At 39.7% G+C, this 21,726-nt stretch overlaps 1 protein-coding gene across 3 annotated transcripts in view; it reads left to right on the top strand.

Annotated features, from left to right (window-relative positions):
- CRYZ (crystallin zeta) overlaps positions 1-17,351 on the top strand; it is a 61,123-nt gene extending 43,772 nt beyond the window's left edge. For all 3 annotated transcript variants that reach the window (XM_082834730.1, XM_082834729.1, XM_082834728.1), the window contains 6 exons: positions 3,231-3,394; positions 7,734-7,785; positions 12,123-12,272; positions 15,415-15,516; positions 15,617-15,712; positions 16,173-17,351. In XM_082834730.1, the coding sequence (XP_082690856.1) occupies positions 3,231-3,394; positions 7,734-7,785; positions 12,123-12,272; positions 15,415-15,516; positions 15,617-15,712; positions 16,173-16,337 (729 nt within the window). In that variant the 3' untranslated portion in view covers positions 16,338-17,351. The remainder of the gene's footprint in view (positions 1-3,230; positions 3,395-7,733; positions 7,786-12,122; positions 12,273-15,414; positions 15,517-15,616; positions 15,713-16,172) is intronic.
- The last annotated feature ends 4,375 nt before the right edge of the window (positions 17,352-21,726 follow it).

A 21,726-nucleotide genomic window follows, 5' to 3' on the forward strand; every position in this document is an offset into this window, starting at 1 on the left:
TATCTCTCTTGACTTCTGTGTGACACTTGACACTCTCAGCCACTTACTTTTCTTAAAAATCTTTTTCTTCAGCTCCTGTGATATCCTCTCTCTCCCTTCCTCTCTGGGCATCCTTTTTCAAGCTCCCTTTTCTCTGCATGCCCCTCACATCTTGATGTGTTGCCCAGCGCTCGCCATCCCTACTTAGACTCTGCTTTTTATATTTTCTCCCTCATGATGGTCTCATACACACCCTTGGTTTCCATTATCACATGTGATATCCTTAGCTTAGAATCTTCTAATAAGCTCTGGACCCGTGCTGTCCAAATACAGTAGCCACTGGCCACACATGGCTATTTAAAATTCACATTCAATTAAAATTAAAAGTTAATCTACTCAAATGCTTAATAGACCCAGGTGTCTAGTGGCTACCCTATTGGGCAGTGCAGATGCAGAGCATTTACATCATCACAGAAGGTTGTGTTGCAGGGCACAGGACCCACATCGGCAACCTCCAGGAACCTCTTACTCATTGTGTCTAAAAGGGAGCTCATCTTTTCTCACAGCAGATCTGCTGCTGTCTCATGTGACTGTCTTGGTGACATCTGGGGTTTGAGGCTTACCTCTCCATTCACTCTCCCTCACTCAGCTCTCCCTTACTGGAACTGTTTCCTCTCTCCTCTTTTCCTCCCCACTGCCTGTAGTGTAGTTCTGGTTATCTTACATGGTCCTTTACCTGGATTTCTATAATAGGTACAACTTACCACCCTCCCTTCTTCCCCTGAGCATCTATCCTTGCTCTATAAGTAGTAATTTTCTAAAATGTACTTATGATTATTATACATCTCTGTTTTAACTCTTGCATTAATTCTCTGTAGATTTCAAGGTACTGCTGGAACTGCTTATGTTATGAAACAAGACTGTTTCGTGCTCTCTCCCCCACCTATCTTTTTCCATTATCTCCCATTCCTTCTCACCCTGTAGTTTATTCTTTAGTAATAACTGTTTGTTCTTCCCTGCATATCCCATGCTCTTTCATCTCTGTGTCTTTGTTCATATTGGCTCTTCTGCGTGGCAGAACTAAACTGAAACTTATATACATGGGTTCAAGGGCTTTTACCCTCCAGCTTTCATTTCTTTTCATTTTATCTCCCGAAACTATTACATTCCACACATTAAACTACTTATTCGTTGGGAATGAATGCTGATGATTTCTCAGCACCTATTCCTGCCACTGTTCCTTGATGTACTTTGTTTCCTTCATCCATAATGACTTTTCCCAGGTCTGGTTTTCAATTCAAGATCTTGTTCTGTCCTTCAAAGCCTACCTCAAATACTAGTTTCTCAGTGAAGCTGTTCTTGAGTCCTTCAACTTAGAAATAATTCCTTTCTTTTTCTTGTACCTATCTTTGATGGCCCATCGTATTTGCCTTGCTTTGTAATTATTTCTATCCTTTTTTTTCCTCTTCCTAGCATTTAAGAAGCTTGAGATTAGGGAGAGTGTCTTGCTATTAATATCCCTCACAGAACTTGAAGTACTACTTTCCATAGTGGATTCTCAGAACAGGTTTGAATTATATTGAAATCAATGCAATGTGTTTTTAAGCTGTAAAAACAGAATTAATCTTAAATTAGTCATACTTGACCATTTGCAGGCAACACTGTTAAGCAGTGATGCTTGTCTTTGACTCCTAGGTGCCTTTTGAACCTTTTTTATCTCTACCTCACCACATAGTGCTTTATGATAGGGCAAATTTAAGTATACTGAGAATTATTGCCTTACTGTTTTGCTTATTCCAAGGAGTATTTCCTTTTTTATTCTCTTTAAGAAATAGGAGTTAGCTTTTATTGTAATTCATAACTGACATAGAATTCAGCTAATAAATGACTGAGCCAGGATTTGAATGTAGGTATGGCAGACTCTAATGTTCATATTCTCTCTACTACATTGAGATTGTTGAGGCTAGTTCTTTAATAGACCTGTGAAATAGATTATGAAAAACTGTATTCTCTTACTTTATCTTGGGTGTGTGTGTTGCAGGGGGGCAATAATGAGAAAAGGCAAAAAATGATAATGATTTTCATCATTGTACAGTGTACTCTTATATTACTGAAAGGAATGGAAGACCGTTCTTTCTCAAACTTGGCCACTAAGTTTGGTTTTAGGCTGACCTGCATAACAAGTAACATGAAAAATATTTTCTACAGGTGTTTTTTATTTTCCTGTATCTTTGTAAACTATTGTGTGTGTGTGTGTACACTCTCATATATATTTATTCTTGAATCTGTAATCCTACATAGGTGGCAACAACTCTGTTGCCTATGTCATGCTCAATTAAAAAGAAATTTTATAAGATTTCCACGTATTATGGAGAAAAAAAAGAAATAGGAGTTAGGAGAGGTGCTTGTACTGGGCAGTCTAATTTCCCTAGTGTGCAGGTTACTTTGGGCAGGCCTGTAGTGCTTGTGTGGTGCCTTACCTTACCCTCAGTCATGCTTCTGCTTTCCAGTAGCAAGGACCCAGCAGATGTTTGTTTATTGAGAGTTTTTATGTTTCTAGTGCTGTGACAGGTGAAGACATCTGTCCTGGCTCATCTTTGCTGGTCAGATCCAGGCAGAGTTGCCTGCTTTTTGGTGTATGCATGAAAAATGAGGGAAATACAGAAACAAATCTATGGAAAAGATTTAGAACAGGTGTTTGGTGTGTGGAAGAAACCTTACATTTTTTTTGTTTCTTCTCCCTTGGTATTTTGGACCAAAAAAAGAAAAAAAAAGTTTTATATTAACTGCCATTTACTAACTGCTTGATCTGAGCTAATTACTGAACTTGTATGTGCGTCAATTTCCTCATCTGTGTAGTGGGATTATCTAAAGGGAGATAATGAAAGTACTTTCCTCATAGGCTGTCATGAAGATCAAATTAGATAATACTCATTAGACACTTAATGCAGTGCCTAGCACAGCAAGCGCTCAATAAAGGTTAGTTATCATCATTATTATTAGACCATGCTGGACATTCTTTCTTTTATTTTTCCTATTTCCCTTGATTTTACTTCTTACTAGTTCCCATTAATAGAACATTTTAAAATGTTCGGTATTTTGAAGTTATTTTTATGAGACCTTAGGATGTAGAAAACGATATATAAATACTCATTTATTTCTTGTTATAAAGGTTGCATTATAAAGGATTGTACCCATTTTGACATCATTTTTAATCCCTAAAGCATTTATTGATTTATTGCTTTCCCCAGAAAGGTGACAGGGTTTTCACTACAAGCACAATCTCTGGGGGCTACGCAGAATATGCTCTGGCAGCCGATCACACTGTTTACACACTACCAGAAAAACTGGACTTTAAACAAGGAGCTGCCATCGGGATCCCGTATTTTACTGCCTATCGAGCTCTGCTTCACAGGTAATAACACACTCTGTCAGCTTTATAATCAGCACTAGAGGAGGGCAACATTAACTGGAGGAGGATAATATATAATTTATGCTTCCTACCACCCGTCCACCGTCGGTCATTTTTGGTTCCCATTTGGTTCCCATTAAGATTTATGGAGTAGAAACTGCTAATTTGGGAGACTATTCTAATCACTGAAGAAAAAAAAGAAGAGCAAAACACTGTCTTTGTCTTCGACATGCTCACAGTCTAGTAAGGGAGGGAGTAAGGGAGTAAGAGTAATAATATTGATGTATAATGTGGAAAGGACAGTGGTAGAGATGTGCATAGGTATCTGTGGGATCACAAGGGATGTGCCTGTGGTGATGAGCTAGGGCTTCATGGCAAGATGTAAGACTTGGATTATTTTAAAGCCGTGGTTCAAAAATCTTGTTATCCAGCTCCAGAAACTAATTGCTGCAACTTAAAAGGGCTCTACCCTAGACCCACTGGTCAGTTTCCATGGATGATACCTGAGAATCTATACTGTAATTAAATTCTCTAGGTATTTGAAAAGGATCAGAGGGACTTATCCTGGGGAAGGGTAGCTGGGAGTGGGGAGGGCATCCTAGACAATGGGAATAGTTGGTGTGGGGGGCAAACATCATGGTATCTGGGGAGAAAGAGCTATAGCAGTTTGCTTTTGTTAGATAGAAGATTTCAAGGCAAAGAGTGCTGAAGAATAAGGTTGGAACATAGTAATCTCTCAATAAATGTTAGCTGCCATTATCAAATAGGCGGGATTCAGATAATAAAAAGCTAGATTATAGCGCTCACACATTGTTCCATAAGGGATTGGGGGGGTCATACAGTGTTTTTTTCAGGAGAGTGATATTGTCATATTTGTGTTTCAATAAGATCACCTATTTGCTATGCGAAGGATGGATTTGATGACGGGAATGGAGAAAGAGATGGGAAGGTCTTATAGAAGTACCCTCTAGGAGCAATACTTAAGGGCTAGAGCAAGGGTCGTGGTAGAGATGGAGAGGAAAGGACAACTGTTTAGGGGGTAAAATCAGAAATATTTGGTGACTGCATGTGGAGAATGAGGGAGAGAAAGAGCTTAAGAATACTTACAGCTTTAAACTTGGGTAATGTTTACTTTGACAAAGAGAAGGAGGAAAAAGTTTCAAAGGGAAACTGAGTTCAGTTTTGAATGTGAAACTAAGACAGACATCGTCATAGAGAAGTCCAGCAGTCTGTCGGATGAAAGAGTTTGAAGCTTGAAGCTTGGAGGTATAAATTTGGGGCTGTCAGCATGTGGTGAGAGCTGACAAAATGAAAGTCATTGAAATCCCTCAGGGAGTGAGAAGAACAGTGGAGTGAGACTAGAACCTTAGTGAGCATTAACATTGAAGAGTGTGGTCAAACGTAGGGAACAGAGTCCTAAGGGAACCAAAGGGAGTGTATCCCAAGGGCAAGAGAGTCCAGAGTCACCATGTCTGTTAAACATCCGTTAAGCTCGTAGGTGTTGAAGACAGGAATACCTAGGTTATAGTATTGTCTCCACCTACTACTGGTCAAGTTGCTTTCCTGTCTCAACTGTAGTTTACTGACTTGAAAAACATGGATGATAATAATAGCACGTACCTCATGGGGTGTGCTGAGAATTAAATGAGGTAATTAGTGCATGTAAAGCTCTTAGTATGTGAGTAGTACAGTCAGTGTGGGTAGTGTTAGGGGTAATAGTTGATGTTGCTAACGAGGAGGTGAGCTAGTTGTCAAATGCAGCAGTGAGAGCTATTTGGGAAAAAAATACCAGCCGGGCTTAGCAATTAGGAGGTCTTCGGTTGCTTTCGTCAGTTCATTTTCAGTAGCGTGGTGGACAGAAGCTTGATTGAGTGGGTTGAGGAAGGAAAAAAAAAATCGATTCTTGAATGGAGACTACTCTTAAAAAGTGGGGGAGACAGGCAGGAAGGGGTAGAAGAGTACTTGAGGAGAGTGTGGGAACAAAAGGTTTTTTTAAGGATGGACAGGACTTGGACATGTTTGTAGCTGAGAAAGGATCTGTCAGAGAGGGAGAGATGGAAGGCTTGGAAGAGAGGGCGGAGTGGCAGATGGAACAAGATCCTGAGCAGGGCAAGGAGACGACTTAGGACAGAGATAGAGAGATTGGCTTCAGTCGAAAGGAGAACTCATCTGTAAAGCCTGGAGGAGGTAGTGTAATTATGAAAAGTTGGTGGGCAGGGAGGTGAGACGTTGAAGGAGGAAGACAGAGAGAAGTTGGGGCAATGTACCATGGGGTCCACGCTGACTGGGGAGGGAAGTGAGGCCAGGAGCAGCAAGAGGGCAGAAAAGGAGCAATTGAGAGACAGCGATCTGTGAAGCTGAAGAAGAAGTTTTGAGAGAGTATGGGATAGGAGGAGTATAGGACAGAATCAGGATAGGAGGTTAATATTGCTTGTTAGTGTCTCATATTCCTCAGGTAGAATGGTTAGGGGTGGCTACCAGGTGTAGGGAGAGAGTGATAAAAGCAGAGGAGAATTCAGGAATTGTGATTTGCGGGTTTCCTCCCGCGAATGTTGAAATCTCCCAGATTGGGGCTGGATTGGGGGTGGAGGAGGAAGCCTATGTGCCAGGTCCTAGTCTTCAGTAACTGCGATGGGGTGCTACAGCAGCACAGAAGGCCAGGCCACATGCTCCAGGCCTGCCGTGGGCCCCAGGGACAGAGGACTGTTAGTTCGGGTTCTCCAGAGAAGCAGAACCAACAGAATGTATATATTGATAGATTGACTTGTGGAGGCTTGGTGAGTCTAAAATCTGATGGGGAGGCTGGCAAGCTCTAGAGCCCGATAAGAGTAGCAGTTCAAATCCAAAGGCAGTCTGCTGACAGAATCCCTTCTTGCTCTGGGAGAAGTCTGTCTTTGTTCTTTTAAGGCCTTCAACTGAATGGGCGAAGCCCATCCACATTATGGAAGATAATCTGCTTTATTCAAAGACTACTGACTTAAATGTTAATCTCATCCAAAAAAGCACCTTCACAGAAACATCCAGAATGTTTGACTCATATCTGGCACCATGGCCCAGCCAAACTGACACATAAAATTAACCATCACAGTGACCCTACACAAGGATAGAAGGATCGTAGCCATGGGGATCCAGGAGAGGGTTAGCCAGCTTTTTCTCCACCCACTGCAGGCCCAGAGGTTTAAGAGAATGTGCTTAGTGTGTGAGGAGTTGTTTATAAGATTTAAAAAACAATCATTGGGAAGTATTTCATGACCCATGGCATAACATTAGTAATCCTATTCCCTTACATTTGTATTTTACTTTTTTAAATGTTTTGGTAATACCTATCTCAATTTATCGTTGCAAACCCTCAATTTAACTCACTGCCCTCAACCCCTCATCTCCAAGCAAGCATGTTGGAGAAACTTCATTTACTGACTCACAATTGTCATTTATCAGCTGTTGGCACGGGGGCTTGAGCAGGACTCCAGGTTACTGTGTTCTCACTCCCAGATTGAACATAATGTCTGTACAGGGTGGCCACGCCCTATTGTCCTGGTGAGTAAAGGATCCTTGCTGGGCGTCAGATCTGGATCACACATTGGTTGCTGGCTTGTGACATCAGCACTTGTCCATCTGAAATGATAAGGCATCCCTCTTTGTCTTGCTGCACGTTCCATGTTCCATGTTTTCAGTGTAATAGAAAAACAGTGGTATGAACCAGAAGTAAAAAGAATATGTCATTTCACCAGAGGGTCTGGACATTTTAGGGGCTGACAGGGGAACCTGTGTGACAGGATTTATTGTGTTTTATACTCTCTTACCATCGCTGACTCAGCATTGCTTCCCGAAGCGAGGGCTTAGAGGCTGTGCAGCCAGATGTTCAAAGGCATGGAGAAGGAAGGCAGTAGCTGCTATGTTTACTTGGGTATTACTCTGTGTTTACCGTGGAATAAAGACTGAGCTGTAATGACCCTGTTTTGCGACACTTTCTGTGGGAATGAATGGCGGACTCCAGTTCCTCTAGGTGAAGCAATTTCACTTAACACACCAACAAGGCCTCTGAGAAGGTAGCCCAATAACGTGATCCCAGCATCCCAACGGTGCCTGGCACGTGATAGACTTCCAATAAACATTTGTTGAATGAATAAGTGAATTGAAGGTTTACTTTTATCTGTGGCTCTGAAGAACCATTGTTTGATCCTGTGGAGCTTGGAGAATATCTTGGGTTATATATCACGATGAGTTTCCTCTTTGGGTAAGTGTTAGTTGAACTGAGGGTAGAGTTCTCTTAAGAATTATGACAAGCATTGAGCTTAATTAGCTCCAGAGTAAGGTGTTGAAGCTATGCTTTCTTTTTCAGTGCCCGTGTGAAAGCTGGAGAAAGTGTTCTGGTTCATGGGGCTAGTGGAGGGGTAAGTATTTGTTCTTTAAGTTTATTTTTAAAAGAGCTTACGTTTGTGCGTTTCACGTTGTATTTCTTTAAGTTGTTTTTAAAAGCCAAATTTGTAAATATAGTCAAGGGTACTTTTTTCTTTCTGTAGCGAGGCTTCTTTAAATTCCATCTTCTGAAGGTGATTCCCTGTCATTAGTTTAGCATTTCTTGGTTAATAAATTCAATAGATTACCAGGTCAAAAACGTATGCATTAGGTTTTCCACCTGTGTTGGGTATGGACCAAGATAAACTGGCTTTGTTTTTCTCTTCAAGTAGTGAATGTTACAAGAATATTTATTTAGAATTTTAAACAGTTCTTTAAGGTTAATGTAAATTCCACATTCCCTTAGATAAGGAAACTAAGGCTCATTAAAGCTTTACCGCTGTTGCCCCAGACAGCACTGCAAAGCCACACTGCGAGTCTTTGTCCTTTCTAGCTCCCTTCCTCCTGGCCTGCTGCGCTTTGATGACATTCGTGGGGTACATAGTGTACAGCTGTGTCCCTCACAGCACAGCCCATGGCTTAAAATGCTAATGGGGCTGCGGGGGAGGGGGACTCAGAACTTATAAAATCAGCCCTGCAGTGGAATCACGCAACGCAAGGCTGTGAGAAACCTCTTCAAGAAACTGGCTGTCAATCTGCCTCGGAGGAGCTTAGAGGAAAAGTTAGAGCTCTGAGGTTGGAATTTAACAAGAAATCCACATGACCTCTATCCCGCAGGTAAAGGCTTTAGAAATTTTGGAGACAGGATTTCGCAGTTTTAAAATACAGGACCTGGGGCTGGATGGTTCACCTTGAGGAAGCTGCTTAACCCTTTCAGGGCACTGTGTATTCCAGAGAGTAGATGGAAAGAAGTAACCTATTAATGCCACATTGTTCCCAGAATAATGAGAGGCATCCTGAAAATGTGAATTTACCTCTAAACGTGGCCAGATAATACAAACAGAGAATTCAGACCTCTGCATTATCTGTTACTTAATGTGAACATATCACCAGGTTTCACACGCAGCTTCCTGTGTACCTTCAATAGATTAATTCTGAAGGATTTCACAGATCAGACTATTTACTAAAAAACACCAAGATTGTCTTTCTGGGGCTTGAGAAAATATGACAGATATACCTTGTCAAAAAATGCCCATTGTTTAGCTTCAGCGAAGAGGCTATTTGGGGGTTAAATTAAATTTAACCCTAAATAACTAAAGGATCTGTCAAACATTCATGTATTTAAATTGCTTTGGCTTTCAGAGAGCTAACCTTGTGCTCTGTATCAAAGGGAGAGATTTCAGTAGGAAGGGGAGAGAAGAGTTTAAAGAAAATCTCTTTTTATTCCCTTTACTCTCTTGTAAAAAGCCAGGTTGCTTCACCATGATTTTTTTTTAAAAGGCAGAATCCGCACTGTTCCCTGTGCTGGCTGAGTTTGTTAAATCCTTGGCTGGCGGGGATAGGCTGGCGACCTGGTGTGTGAAGCACTTCTGATCCTCCCTGCCCTATCAGAGGGAAACAGTGCTGGGTTTTGTCTTGCTTCTGTTTGTACTTTCTGTCCTCATTTAAATCAAATTCCTTTGGGATTATGTTGTGTATTTAAAATGGTGTAGAATGTATGAACACAGCTATTATTCCGATATGTTGGTGGGGAGTGCCCTATTTTAGTGTCAGCAAAATAAATAGAAGAAAAAATAGTTGACACATCATGACATATAATCTATTGAAGGAATATTGTTAGTATAATTGTTGACAAGAATAGAATAAACAGCACCTTTAAAATAACTACTGAGTGCCCCTTTGAAGTAGTTAGAGCATAAGGAGGTATATTTACATTAACTCTTAGGTTGAAATGTGATTTTATTAGAAGCCCCCTGTTTTTTTAATTGAAAATTAAAGTAGCAAAAATCAGTCATGCTAACCACATAGTGTATTGTTATTTCATGGAATTGAATGTCTGTTGCACTCAGAAGACAGTGAGTTCCCAGTGTTTGTTTTGGTGAAATCAAACAGATCCTCACCGTAACCCAAGTGGGTTCAGGCTCATCACTCCCATATGCCATACAATCTTTAAGGTCTATTTCAGGCCTGGGAGTCTGTGATTCTGTTACAATTTTAATTAGTTTCTATCGTCATTTTTCACCTTAATTCTTTTCTATCATGCCCAATCTATAATCATTTTACCTTCCTTTAAACCAGTGGTTATCAATAAGGGGTGATTTTATATCATCTCTTCTCCCCCTTGGGGACATTTGGCAGTGTCTGGGGACATTTCTGGTTGTTACAACTGGGTAAAGGGGTCTGGCATCCAGTGGATAGAAGCTAGGCAAGCTGCTGTTTCTTTCACTGCACAGCATAGTCCCCACTGCAAAGAGATACCCGGCCCAATAGTGCCACGTTTAAGAAAGCTTGCTCTAAATGTATGGGACCCTTATCTGTGCCATTCATTTGGCATGTGATCAAACGTATTTCCTAGTATTGCAATTTAAATAATTGCTTTTATCTATATTCCTCAAATAATTTTATTTCTCCTTTATACTAAGCACATTTATCTAGTGCTCTAGTGATTTCATCAAGTCCCGTGGCTTTAAACTGATGAATCTCCAATTTACGTTTCCAATTCTGAATTCTTGTTAGCCCATACCCATATTCAGCTGATGACTTTACACCTTCAGTTAGGTGAGCAGTATACAGCTCAGCATGTTCACAGTGAATTCTTGATGCTCTTAATAACTTGATCCTCTCTAATCTTCCTTATCCCAGTCAATCTACCCAGTTAATCTGGCCAAAGACCTGGGAGACATCCTTAATTTTTCTCTTTTCCTCACCTTCCACCTTCAATCTATAAGGAAGGCCTGGTCTTCCTACTCCCATTTCCCCCTACCTTCCTTTTGCCTCTCATATAATTGGAATTTCTTTTAAAAGCCTAATTTGGATCATATCCCTCTCCTGCTTAAACTCTCCAGTAGTTCTTCTGCATGGCTCTTAAATGTAATCCAAAGCCTTTACCTCCAAGGCCCTGTGTGCCTTGGCCTCTCTGTGCCCCCTCTGGCCTCATCTTCTGCTGTCCCACATGTCCCGCCCTCAAGCCACATTGACCCTCTTTCATTTTTTTTTAAAAAATAAATTTATTTATTTATTTATTATTTTTGGCTACATTAGGTCTTTGCCACTGCACGTGGGCTTTCCCTAGTTGCAGCGATCGGGGGCCACTCCTCATTGCGGCACGCGGGCCTCTCACCACGTCGGCCTCTCCCATTGCAGATCACGGGCTCCAGGCATGCGGGCCTCAGTAGTTGTGGCCAGCGGGCTCCAGAGCGCAGGCTCAGCAGTTGTGGCACACGAGTCTAGCTGCTCCGGGGCATGTGGGATCTTGCCCGGCGAGGGATCAAACCCGTGTCCCCTGCATGGGCAGGCGGATTCCCAACCACTGAGCCACCAGGGAAGTCCCACATTGACCCTCTTTCTGACCTTTGAAGGCCCCAAGCTCATTCCTGGTTCAACCATGACCATTCTGCCTACAACATCTCCAGCAGGCTTCCCCGACCGTCACGTGCTTATCCCTCACTTCATTCAGGTCTCACCTCTTCAGAGCAGCCTTTCCTGATGACCTAACTGGCCCCTTTCCCTATCTCTTTATAACCCAATAGGCTGTTCTATTTTTTTCAAGTACTTTTCATTTTCTGAATTTACTTTATTCATTTATTTTTTCATGTGTTTATTATCTTCCCCCTACCTTAGAACATAAATTTCTTGCATGAAGAATCATGTCTTGCACATAATAAATAATAAACATTCATCATATTAGTGAATAAGTTAATTTGGTCATGGATGTACCTGTCTCCTCCACTTAAGTGGTAGAGGCCTTACCTTTTTTATGTAATATTTTATATGTACAATTAAAGTATGAAGTCAGTGAGCACATTTTCATCATCTTTAAACCCTGTATCTTTTGCACAAAGCAGATGCTAAATGAACATTTTGTGCAGTGGTTACAGACTCAAGCTCTGCAATCTGATTTGGTCCAGCTCCTGTTTCCATATATATAAGCTTCAATTTTCTCATCTGTGGACCAGGGACAATAACAATATCTACTTCATAGGCTTCTTGTGAGGATGAAATGAAGCAATATATAGAAAGTATTGAGTGTAATACCTGGCATATTATAAATGCTCAGTAATAGTTAGCTGTTGTTCTTATTTCTTTGTTTAGGCTCTTAAACTTCTTAACAATAGCTAGAACCTAGAAGAACCTAAAGTTCATTATATGTATTTAATAAATGTTTGCAGGGATGCAAAGAATCTAAAATGTTGGGCCATATTTTGTTTTTCAGGTTGGAATAGCAGCATGCCAAATTGCTAGAGCTTATGGCTTAAAGGTTTTGGGCACAGCTGGTACTGAGGAAGGACAAAAGATTGTTTTGCAAAATGGAGCCCACGAAGTGTTTAATCACAAAGAAGCTAATTACATTGATAAAATTAAGGTAAAATTGTTCTATAATTTTATAAAAGTAAAATTTTGTTTCATGGGAGACATTTTTTTTGTAAGTTCTTTTATCAACTACTCTCTTAAAGTTGTTTGTTTTGCTTATGTGTGTTTTAAAGATTTAATTAGTTTAACAGAGATGTCTAGTTTTCAAACCTTCACTATCATTTCTGTCTTGTTTATTTTTACTAAGTAAAATATAGCCTCTCTAGAGGCTTATAGCTATAAAAACTGGTACTCTTTAATGCAAATCACATTTTAAGTAAAGCCACAGCTTTGTATTTGCAGCTGTGAGGCAGGCTTTTTTTTTTTTTTAATATATATTGTGAATATTGTGAAATGATCACCATAACAAGTCTAGTTAACATCTGTCCCCATACACAGCTATAAATTTTTTTTTCTTGTGATGAGAACTTTTAAGATCTACTCTCTTAGCAACTTTCAAATATATAATACAGTGTTATTAACTGTAGGCACCGTGCTATGCATTACACCCCCATGACTTACTTATTTTACAACTGGAAGTTTGTACCTTCTGATCCCACCTTTACCCCTGTCACCCATCCCCCACCTCCACCCCACCTCTGGCCACAAAAAGGTAGTCTTAATATAATTTCTATTGGTGTATATTTTCCATAGAAGAGAAGTTATCCACTGATTAAAAACTGGATCTGTTTAGCCTAGGGAGTAAAGTTTATTTGTTTACTGGATACTTTGGAGGAGTGAGCACTACCTCATCCAAAGCACGAGATAGAATGTAGTTATTATTGCATCCATTCCATTGCTGCAACAGAATTCAAACAGATTCTGAAGTTCTCCATTTGTGCTATAGTAGCAGTTTACTAAACACCTATTACTTTGCTAATCCCCAAACTCCTTGCTCACGTTGAGAAAGAATTGGTATATTCCAGGTACTGATTACTGTGTAAACAAGGTCATTACAAACTGAGGAAAAATATGACCGAGAGTTTATTACCACTAAATCATCTTGCCAAAAAACTGAGTAAAGGCACTCCTTTGTTATATGTTGAGGGAACCTAAAATTGATTGAGTGTGCACTCATGATACCAGTATCAGAGATGAAAAATTGTCAGTTATTTTAAGAACATGTTTTTGTTTTAGAGTCTAATTCCGTCTCTTCTACTGGTTCCTTCTGCTTAAGTCTCTCTCATTCTCCAAAAACATTCTCTTAACTTTTTATCTCCCCCTCCCCCTCCTTTACCACCACACTTCTTGAAAAAGTCAGGGGTACTTACTGCTCTTACTTCCTTACCTCCCACTGCAGTTTTGCTTCCACCCCAGCTACTTACAGGGCTTGTCAGGGGTGCTGGTAAGCGCCTAGTTACCAGGCAGCTGCTCTTGGCTCAGTCCTCATCCTGTCTGACCCTGACCACACCTCCTAGAAGCTGGCTCTCTTCTTACTTCTCCGACTTCATTTTCAGTCTCCCTTCTCTTCATTTTACTTAAATGTTGGTATTCCTTAGGTCTTCCCCCTTGCTCTCTAATCTTCTCTGGTGCTGCACCTCCATCCTGATTCATCTCTCATACATACCCTTATACTGCTGGTTTCCAACACTACCTCTGGCCTGTTTCATTCCTTCACGCCATCAGCCTACTAGATATTGACACTCATCTGGTCCCTCAGGACAGAAACCCACATTTCATTTCCTGTCCCTGCTACCCATTCTCCCTCCTACCCATCAAATTGGTCACCTCATCTATCAGTGTCTTCTCTGACATGCCTTTCATATACGTCTCTGTTTCTCTTTTCCAGTCATCGTTGTGACTTAGTTTAGTCCTCATCTTCTTCAGCCTTGACTGTTATTCCCAGCTGAGCTAATCTCCCCTCTGTCTTCTCTACTGTCTCCAGCATTATTTGGTTCTCTGTTTAAAAAAAGGAAGAAAGAAAGAAAAAAGTCTTCAGAAATAACTGAAATGAGAGCTCCCTGAGAATAGGAATTTTTGTCTTTCTTGTTCCCTGCTGTACCTCCAGTGCCTAAAACAGTGTCTGGCACAAGAATTAATTAATGAACACCTGCCCCCCAAAAGTCCAAATCTTTTAACGTGCATTTGGTGTGTTTTCACAGTCTGAACCAATTTGCAATTTCTTGTCTCCCACCTCTTCCCCCACCCCCATCTCTTTCCCAGATACGTACTTCAGCTCTGCTGGGCCACTTTCCAGTTCCAACCTGTACTCTTAGTCCCTACATCTTTGCTTTTCTGTTTCTTTTGTCCAGACCGACTGCCTCATGTCTAACTTCCTCTTGCGCCCTCTTCCTTCTGTTTTACTTAAGGAACTCCTACTCATCCCTCAGGGCCCAGGTCATCATCTCTGTGGAATTTTCTCTGACCTTTACAGGTGATCAGAGTTGTAACTTTTATTCCCTCCGTAACCTGTGGTTTATTTCTGCTAATATAGTACTTAGCCCATCACATCAGAGCGAAGATTGTAGTGTTTTCCATCTTCCTCACTTTGTTTTGAGCTCTTTATGTCCATCTTGGCATTTCTAGTACCTCTCACAGTGCCTGACACAGGTATTCATTTTTTTGTTAAAATAAATGAATATAAGGTAGATATGTATAGCTTATTTAAGATCCAGTTTTAGATGCTGGGAACCGACCTCCGAGAGCCCAAAGGAAAAGAAATAGTCTGCCAAGCTGATTGTAGACCACTTAGAACAAAACTGAATGCACACACACACAAAATCCTGCAACAGCAAACAGCCAGTGATTTTTTTCTTTTGTTTTCTGTTTTTTAATAAAAATGGGAAACCCAATGTCCAGTTTTGGATTTTTCATTTGTTCCTTCTTTCTCTATTGAAGTACATTTTGAAGATAGAAAATTTTAAGCTAAGGAAAAAATACTTTATAGTCAAGTTGAGTCTAAGCACCTGAAAATTTTGGACAAATTTTATTTCATTATAGCAATTTATTTAATACAGACCTTTATCATTTTAGATGTTGTAGCTAGTACCTTGGAATTACAGCATCACTATATAATTACATTATCTTAAAATTTGCATTATTAGTCTTTAAAATATAGCATCTTATGTCATTTGAAACACAGTTCTGTAATATATGGGACTATGATATATAGATTATTTTTCCTAATCTACTCTGCATTCTTTTATATTATATAGAAATCTGTTGGTGAAAAAGGAGTTGATGTCATTATTGAAATGCTAGCTAATGTAAATCTTAGCAACGATTTGAATCTTTTGTCACATGGAGGACGAGTAATAGTAAGTATTTCATTTTTTTTTTACCACTTTGTAGTTTTATCGTAATTTAACTCTATTTTGCAGTCATCTTTAACTATAGACATGCTGTTTTTCATACTAGGTTGTTGGCAGCAGGGGTCCTATTGAAATAAACCCACGGGACACCATGGCAAAGGAATCTAGCATAATAGGAGTTGCTCTCTATTCATCCACCAAGGTAGGAAAAGAAGTGACTCTGATTTTGGTACCTTAAACATTGATATAATTTGTCTAGTCAGGCAGACTGAAAATTTAAGTAGATGTTAAAGTTAGTTATCTAAGTGGGTTAAGGATTAATCCCTAGAAGATAACATCCCTAGAAGATAATCCCTAGAAGATAGGGTGACAGTATAATTTTATTTTCCAAGCCAAGGCACTTATGAAAGAGAAAGGAGATACTATTCGCAATTACTAATTACTTCAGGACGATAGGTATTTTGTAAACTGAGACCGTCACAGACAAATTGCACTAATGGTTAACCTATAGAGAACTACTTTTTTTGTAGTTCTGGACAAGTTGACAAAAGCTACGTATTTGTGAGAAATTCTTAATGTTCTCTTAGATTCTGAAAAATTTTAATGCTTCTGAAAATTAAGTCATGTGTTCCTCTACTGAAAAAACTTTTTCTTTTCCTCAGGAGGAATTTCAGCAGTTTGCAGCAGCCCTTCAAGCTGGAATGGAAATTGGTTGGTTGAGACCAGTAATAGGTCCCCAGTATCCATTGGAGAAGGTGGCCCAGGCTCATGAAGATATCATTCATAGCAGTGGGGCTACTGGAAAAATGATTCTTCTCTTAAAATGATTAATCCTTCCACAGATTTCCTGCGTAATTAAAGGTTTCTTACCTCAGTTTTACGTACACTACATTTGCTTTAATTAGCATTCATTTGATTCAGTGAGTTTCTTATATTAAAAAAAAAATTTATCTTTAGCAATCATAGACATTGGAGTGCAATTTATTTTATAGCTGGCAATATTCTTTATGCCTTCTGCCTCTCATCAAGGATTCATCATAGTAGGAAATAGAATATTAGTGGTCACTTGGCATTGGAGGGCATTACAGAAATTTCTAATTGATACTTGATCATTGATTCCATACCTTTGACTAAAACATGCTAATTCAAAGTAAGACTGCTTGATTTCCAAGCCTACTTCTTTATAAGAACCTTATAGGGACTTCCCTGGTGGTCCAGTGGTTGAGACTTCACCTACCAGTGCCGGTGGTGTGGGTTTGTTCCCTGGTTGGGAAGCTAGGATCCCACATGCCTTGGGGCCAAAAAAACCAAAACATAAAACAGAAACAATATTGTAAAAAATTCAATAAAAACTTTAAAAATGGTCCACATCCAAAAACCTTAAAAAAAAAAAAAAAAAAGAACCTTATAAAGGTTCTTTAGTCTCTGATTAGCCCAGAACTATATTGGACTCTGAAGATTTTCTGGAGTAAACAAGACACCTTTTCCAAACTAATCTCATCTAGATCTACAAGTCTCTCAGAAGGGCAAGATAAATGATGTCCAGAGAAATTTGTTAGTTTTCCAATATATTCCCCAATATATTATGACATTCACTAGGTTAATGACTGATTACCAATGATCCATATTCTGTGAGGACAGGAGCCTTATCTTTGATATAATATGATACTAGGTGCATAGTTTCCAAATAGATGCTTATTGATTGATTAACTTCAAAGTAGATTTAGAGTTACCTGTTTATGTGGTGGGGATCATATATTTTTATTTAAATTAATAAATGAATTTACACATTAAGAATGATCTGCTTTTGTTATTGTGACATGGTAACTACAGTAAATTCTAGAGGAAATTAAAAACTGTTTTTCTAGTTTGTCTTACATATAGTGCTTGCCTTACATCACTTTTACATCACTGTTACTTCCTAACAGTGTTCTGCGTTGGAAGTTTTATCTAAACTAAATTAAGAAATGATTACCTAGAAATCTTGCCATCAATATTATGTCCCAGGAAATGAGGTTTGATTGTTATTTTTATTCTTGTTTTTCTTCATGTGATCACGGCCTCCTATCTGTTAGTATATCATATGGTTGATTCTCTTGACCTGATTTGTTCTGTTGAATGACAATTTCTTGTTTGAATGTGGAATCCTGCTTTCACAGTGAACAGAAAGCACTGCTAACTTCTATAATTGAGGGCTGTCGTTGGCTTCTGGCTCTACGTGCCATGGCTGAAGTGTTTTTACTGTTAGCATTTTCCAAGTTTATTTATTATTTCTTTTACAGGTTAGAGTCTTGTAGAGTGAAAAATAGCATGTTTGAAAAAATTGTTAAAAAAGCAATGTCATGAATCTAGAGATTAGCATTTTATATACATTTCAAAATGGAAGATTCCTTCCCATTCAAAAAGATAAAGGAATAATTATTCCGCAAAAGTCAATTTAATCTGTTTTCACATTTGCCTCATCTATAGAATAAGCTAAGGCATACTGCTCACTTAACACTGCACAATCCATTGATACAGTTCAGTTAATTTCAAAGACAAAACTAGCCAAAGTTTGTGCATTAACTACCATATTTATGGTTATGTAGCATTGGGCATGTTCCCTGTACAAATCTCCTTGTCGTTCTAGTTCTGCTCTTGTCCCAATTGTCAGCAAACTACGTTCACTGCACTGTTGGTGCTTATAGACCAAGGGCTACTACCCCATTCATCAGTGCTGTCCCTGATACGAAGTAGAGGATAATTTGTAGAATCAACAAGCATTATTTTGCGTTTCAACCATCTGAATTTCTGTTCCTATTTGCTTTGACCTTAGAATTGTATTTGCTTAGGATCATATAATGTGTTAAAAGATCAAATGGATCAGCCACCCTGAGCCTAAGAAGGCAAACTGTCATGCCAAAGGTTTATCCATTTATCCATTATTTCAAAGTATTTATTGAATACTTAGAGTTTCAGAAGGCACCATGCTGGAATTTGAGGATACAAAGATGTATAAGACATAGTCAACATCTTTGAGCTTAGAGCTGAGTAGGGATGAGAGCTGAGTAAAACATGTGTATGTATAAAGAGATTTAATTTAAGGAATTTTCTCTTACAATTATGGAGCCCGACAAGTCTAAATCTATGAGGTAGGCTAGCAGAGCTTTTATATTGCAGTATTAGGTAGAATTCTTTCTCTGGGAAACCTCAGTTTTTGTCCAATGCTTTCAACTGATTGAACGAGGCCCACCTGTGTTATTGAGGGTACTCTACTTAAAATCATCAGGTGACTCTTTGTAAACACATAAAACATGATGACATTATGTTGACACAAAACTGACCATCACAAAGGGGTGACATGGGGATACAGACGAGGGGCACCTAGCGTAGCTTGGGATTTCCAGTTACACATTTAATATTTCAATGCATTTGTTACCTCCTGCTATCCAAAGTAGCTTTGGCCATAGAAGTACCAAAATAACTTGGATGCTTCTGAAAGGGAAAAAAAAAAATCAGGGAGCATTGTATAATGTCCTCAGCTCAGCTTTACTGAGACAAGAAATCCTGTGTTCCAAGGGACCTCCACAATTCACAGTGTAAAAGCTTTTTCTCTGCACAAGACAGCTCAAGAACAGCAAGACCGATCAGGTCACTTTGACCTTGGCTCTCTCAGCCTCCTCAGCCATGTCTCACAGACAGGAAAACACCTTAGCTCAATCCTTAATTCTCTTTCCAACACTACCTTTTCTTTTGGTAGAGCGACTTTTTTTTAATGTCATTTAAAATTGTCATAAGACAATTTAATCCATAGGGCTTAGGAATAGCTCATATTGTGGGAGCTTCCTCCATCCAAGGAAAGAGCCTAGGAAATGTATCATAGAAAGAAATCTAGATCCACTTTGGCCTGTGTCAATGACCACTAGGTGTTGATGGGGACAGTCTATATATGTTCAAGAGGGAGTCTAGGGCTTCCCTGGTGGCGCAGTGGTTGAGAGTCCGCCTGCCGATGCAGGGAACACAGGTTCGTGCCTCGGTCCGGGAAGGCCCCACATGCCGCGGAGTGGCTGGGCCCTTGAGCCATGGCCGCTGAGCCTGCGCGTCCGGAGCCTGTGCTCCACAACGGAAGAGGCCACGACAGTGAGAGGCCCGCGTACCGCAAAAAAAAAAAAAAAAAGAGGGAGTCTAACACTGATCCCAAACTGATTGCATGTTACAGATGCTCATTAATTGTGTTTCAAATGTGGCCACAGATGAGCAGTCCTGGATTTTATCCTTTGCTAGTTTCATGTAAAAATACCCACAAAGACTGCGACACTACTAATAACTAAAGATAAGAGGAAACCCTGTACCAAAATCCGTTGGGAATTTATATTAACTTCAGTGTCAATCATTTGATTTACTGACCCACATTAGCTGCAGAGTAGGTAAGACAAAGCCTCCGCTCAGTCACTGCCTCTAACGCAGGCCACAAGAGATACACTGCCTAGAGAATCAAACCCCTTATTACACAGAAATTATCTGAGCCAGCTAGGGATGTATGCCCAGCCCTCAGGATCCCTCATCTCCTTTAGAGACTACAGGATTCAATTTTTAGTACAACTGCAGATTCAGGAGGAAGGGGAACTTTGCACTCTCGGATGTACAGTCACCCCAGAGATGGCCTTGTAGAGGGATGGAGAGTAGCAGACTCTCAGATTGCAGCAAATGCTGGAGAGTATACAGCACTCATGCAAAGAACATTTGACTGTAGCAAAGCCAGACTAAGAATTGTGGAGCTGTTGACTGAAAAAAGAAGAAAAAGCACAATGTGAGAGTTGCAAGTTAAGGTTTTTATTTGGGACAGAATGAAGTCTATAGCCTGGGAGACCAGATAGCTCTGAGAAACTGCTCCAAAGAGGTAGAGCGGGGGAGGTCAGTATATATGTGATTTTGGTGAAGGGGGAGTACATACAATCAAGCACATATTTTTTGCAGAAGATTACTGCTCGTCACGAGGAGCAGATGTCACCATGAAGGATTTTAGTGCTTTTCTAAATACGAGGAGATGCAAGAATTGGGCTCATAAAATCTTCTCCTGAAAATAGTTATCTGAAGACCTGTTCTGCCAGTTTTTCCCAGAGCACAGAGTGCCTCATTCCTGATCTCCGCCCTGAACTCCTTTCAGTGGGTGTTGAAGGTCAGCAGCTGCAGTGGCTCATAATTTGATCCTTGTAGAGGTAGATGGCAAGTGCCAATTTGTAGGTGACAGCAGAAGATGCTCATGCCCTGGTTGAGCAGGCACTGGAACTGGCACAAGCACTTAGGAGACCACCTCACTCCAGATGTATATCTGAAAAGAACTGAGCTCCCTCATGAGCAGGGAGGAGAGCCAGGGCACATGAAACCCTCTGGTAGGGTTGAGAGCATGGGTTATGGAGGCAAAAGACCTGGCTTTAAATCCTGGCTCTACTACTGACTAGCTGTGGAGTCCTGGGCAAGTTGCCTAGTGATTTGGAGTCTCAGTTTCCTTACATGTAACATGGTAGTAACATCTACCTCAGAGTTTGTACAAATTAAACAAGCTAATGTCTATGAAGTACTTATTAGCACTCTGTCTTACACAAAGATGTGTCTAAATAATTATTCTTTCATTTTTATTAGCCATAAAGAATAAGTTGAGAAAAAGGGGAGGAATGAAGAGGGAGTATCCTGAAATATGCAAAAAATAAAAGGAAACCCCCAACACAGATTCTCTATTTACAAATAGGAGGTACAGGTCAGCATTACTGACTACAGAAAACTTCATTGGTCATATGGATAAATTTTATCCCTCTCCAAAAATGTAAAGAAACAGGATGAGAAAAAAAATAAGGTAGAGCAAATAAAAAACAAATGCAACTTTTGAATTATGTGTGCCCCCTCCAAAAAACCCAGGAAAAAAATAGTAGTTAGGGAAATCTTTACTGAGCTAACCAAAAGAGCTAAGTCTATTCACTGATAGTATATATTATGTCTATGCAAAATTAATGAAAAGTACTAGTAATAAGCATATCCTTTAAATTTCTTAAATTTTACATAATCAGATATTGGAAGGGAGTGTGCAGAAGAATCATTATTTACAGTTCTGTTATTTAAAACCTGGAGAATGCAAGAGAACAAATAGAAAAACTATGAATGAGTTCAGAGAGGTGGCTAATTGCATAATAAATATACAAAAATTTAATAAAAAACAGTTGATCAGTTAGAAAATGTAAT

This window comes from Leucopleurus acutus, assembly GCF_964270905.1.
Source record: "Leucopleurus acutus genome assembly, chromosome: 2".
NCBI classification, from domain to species: domain Eukaryota; kingdom Metazoa; phylum Chordata; class Mammalia; order Artiodactyla; family Delphinidae; genus Leucopleurus; species Leucopleurus acutus.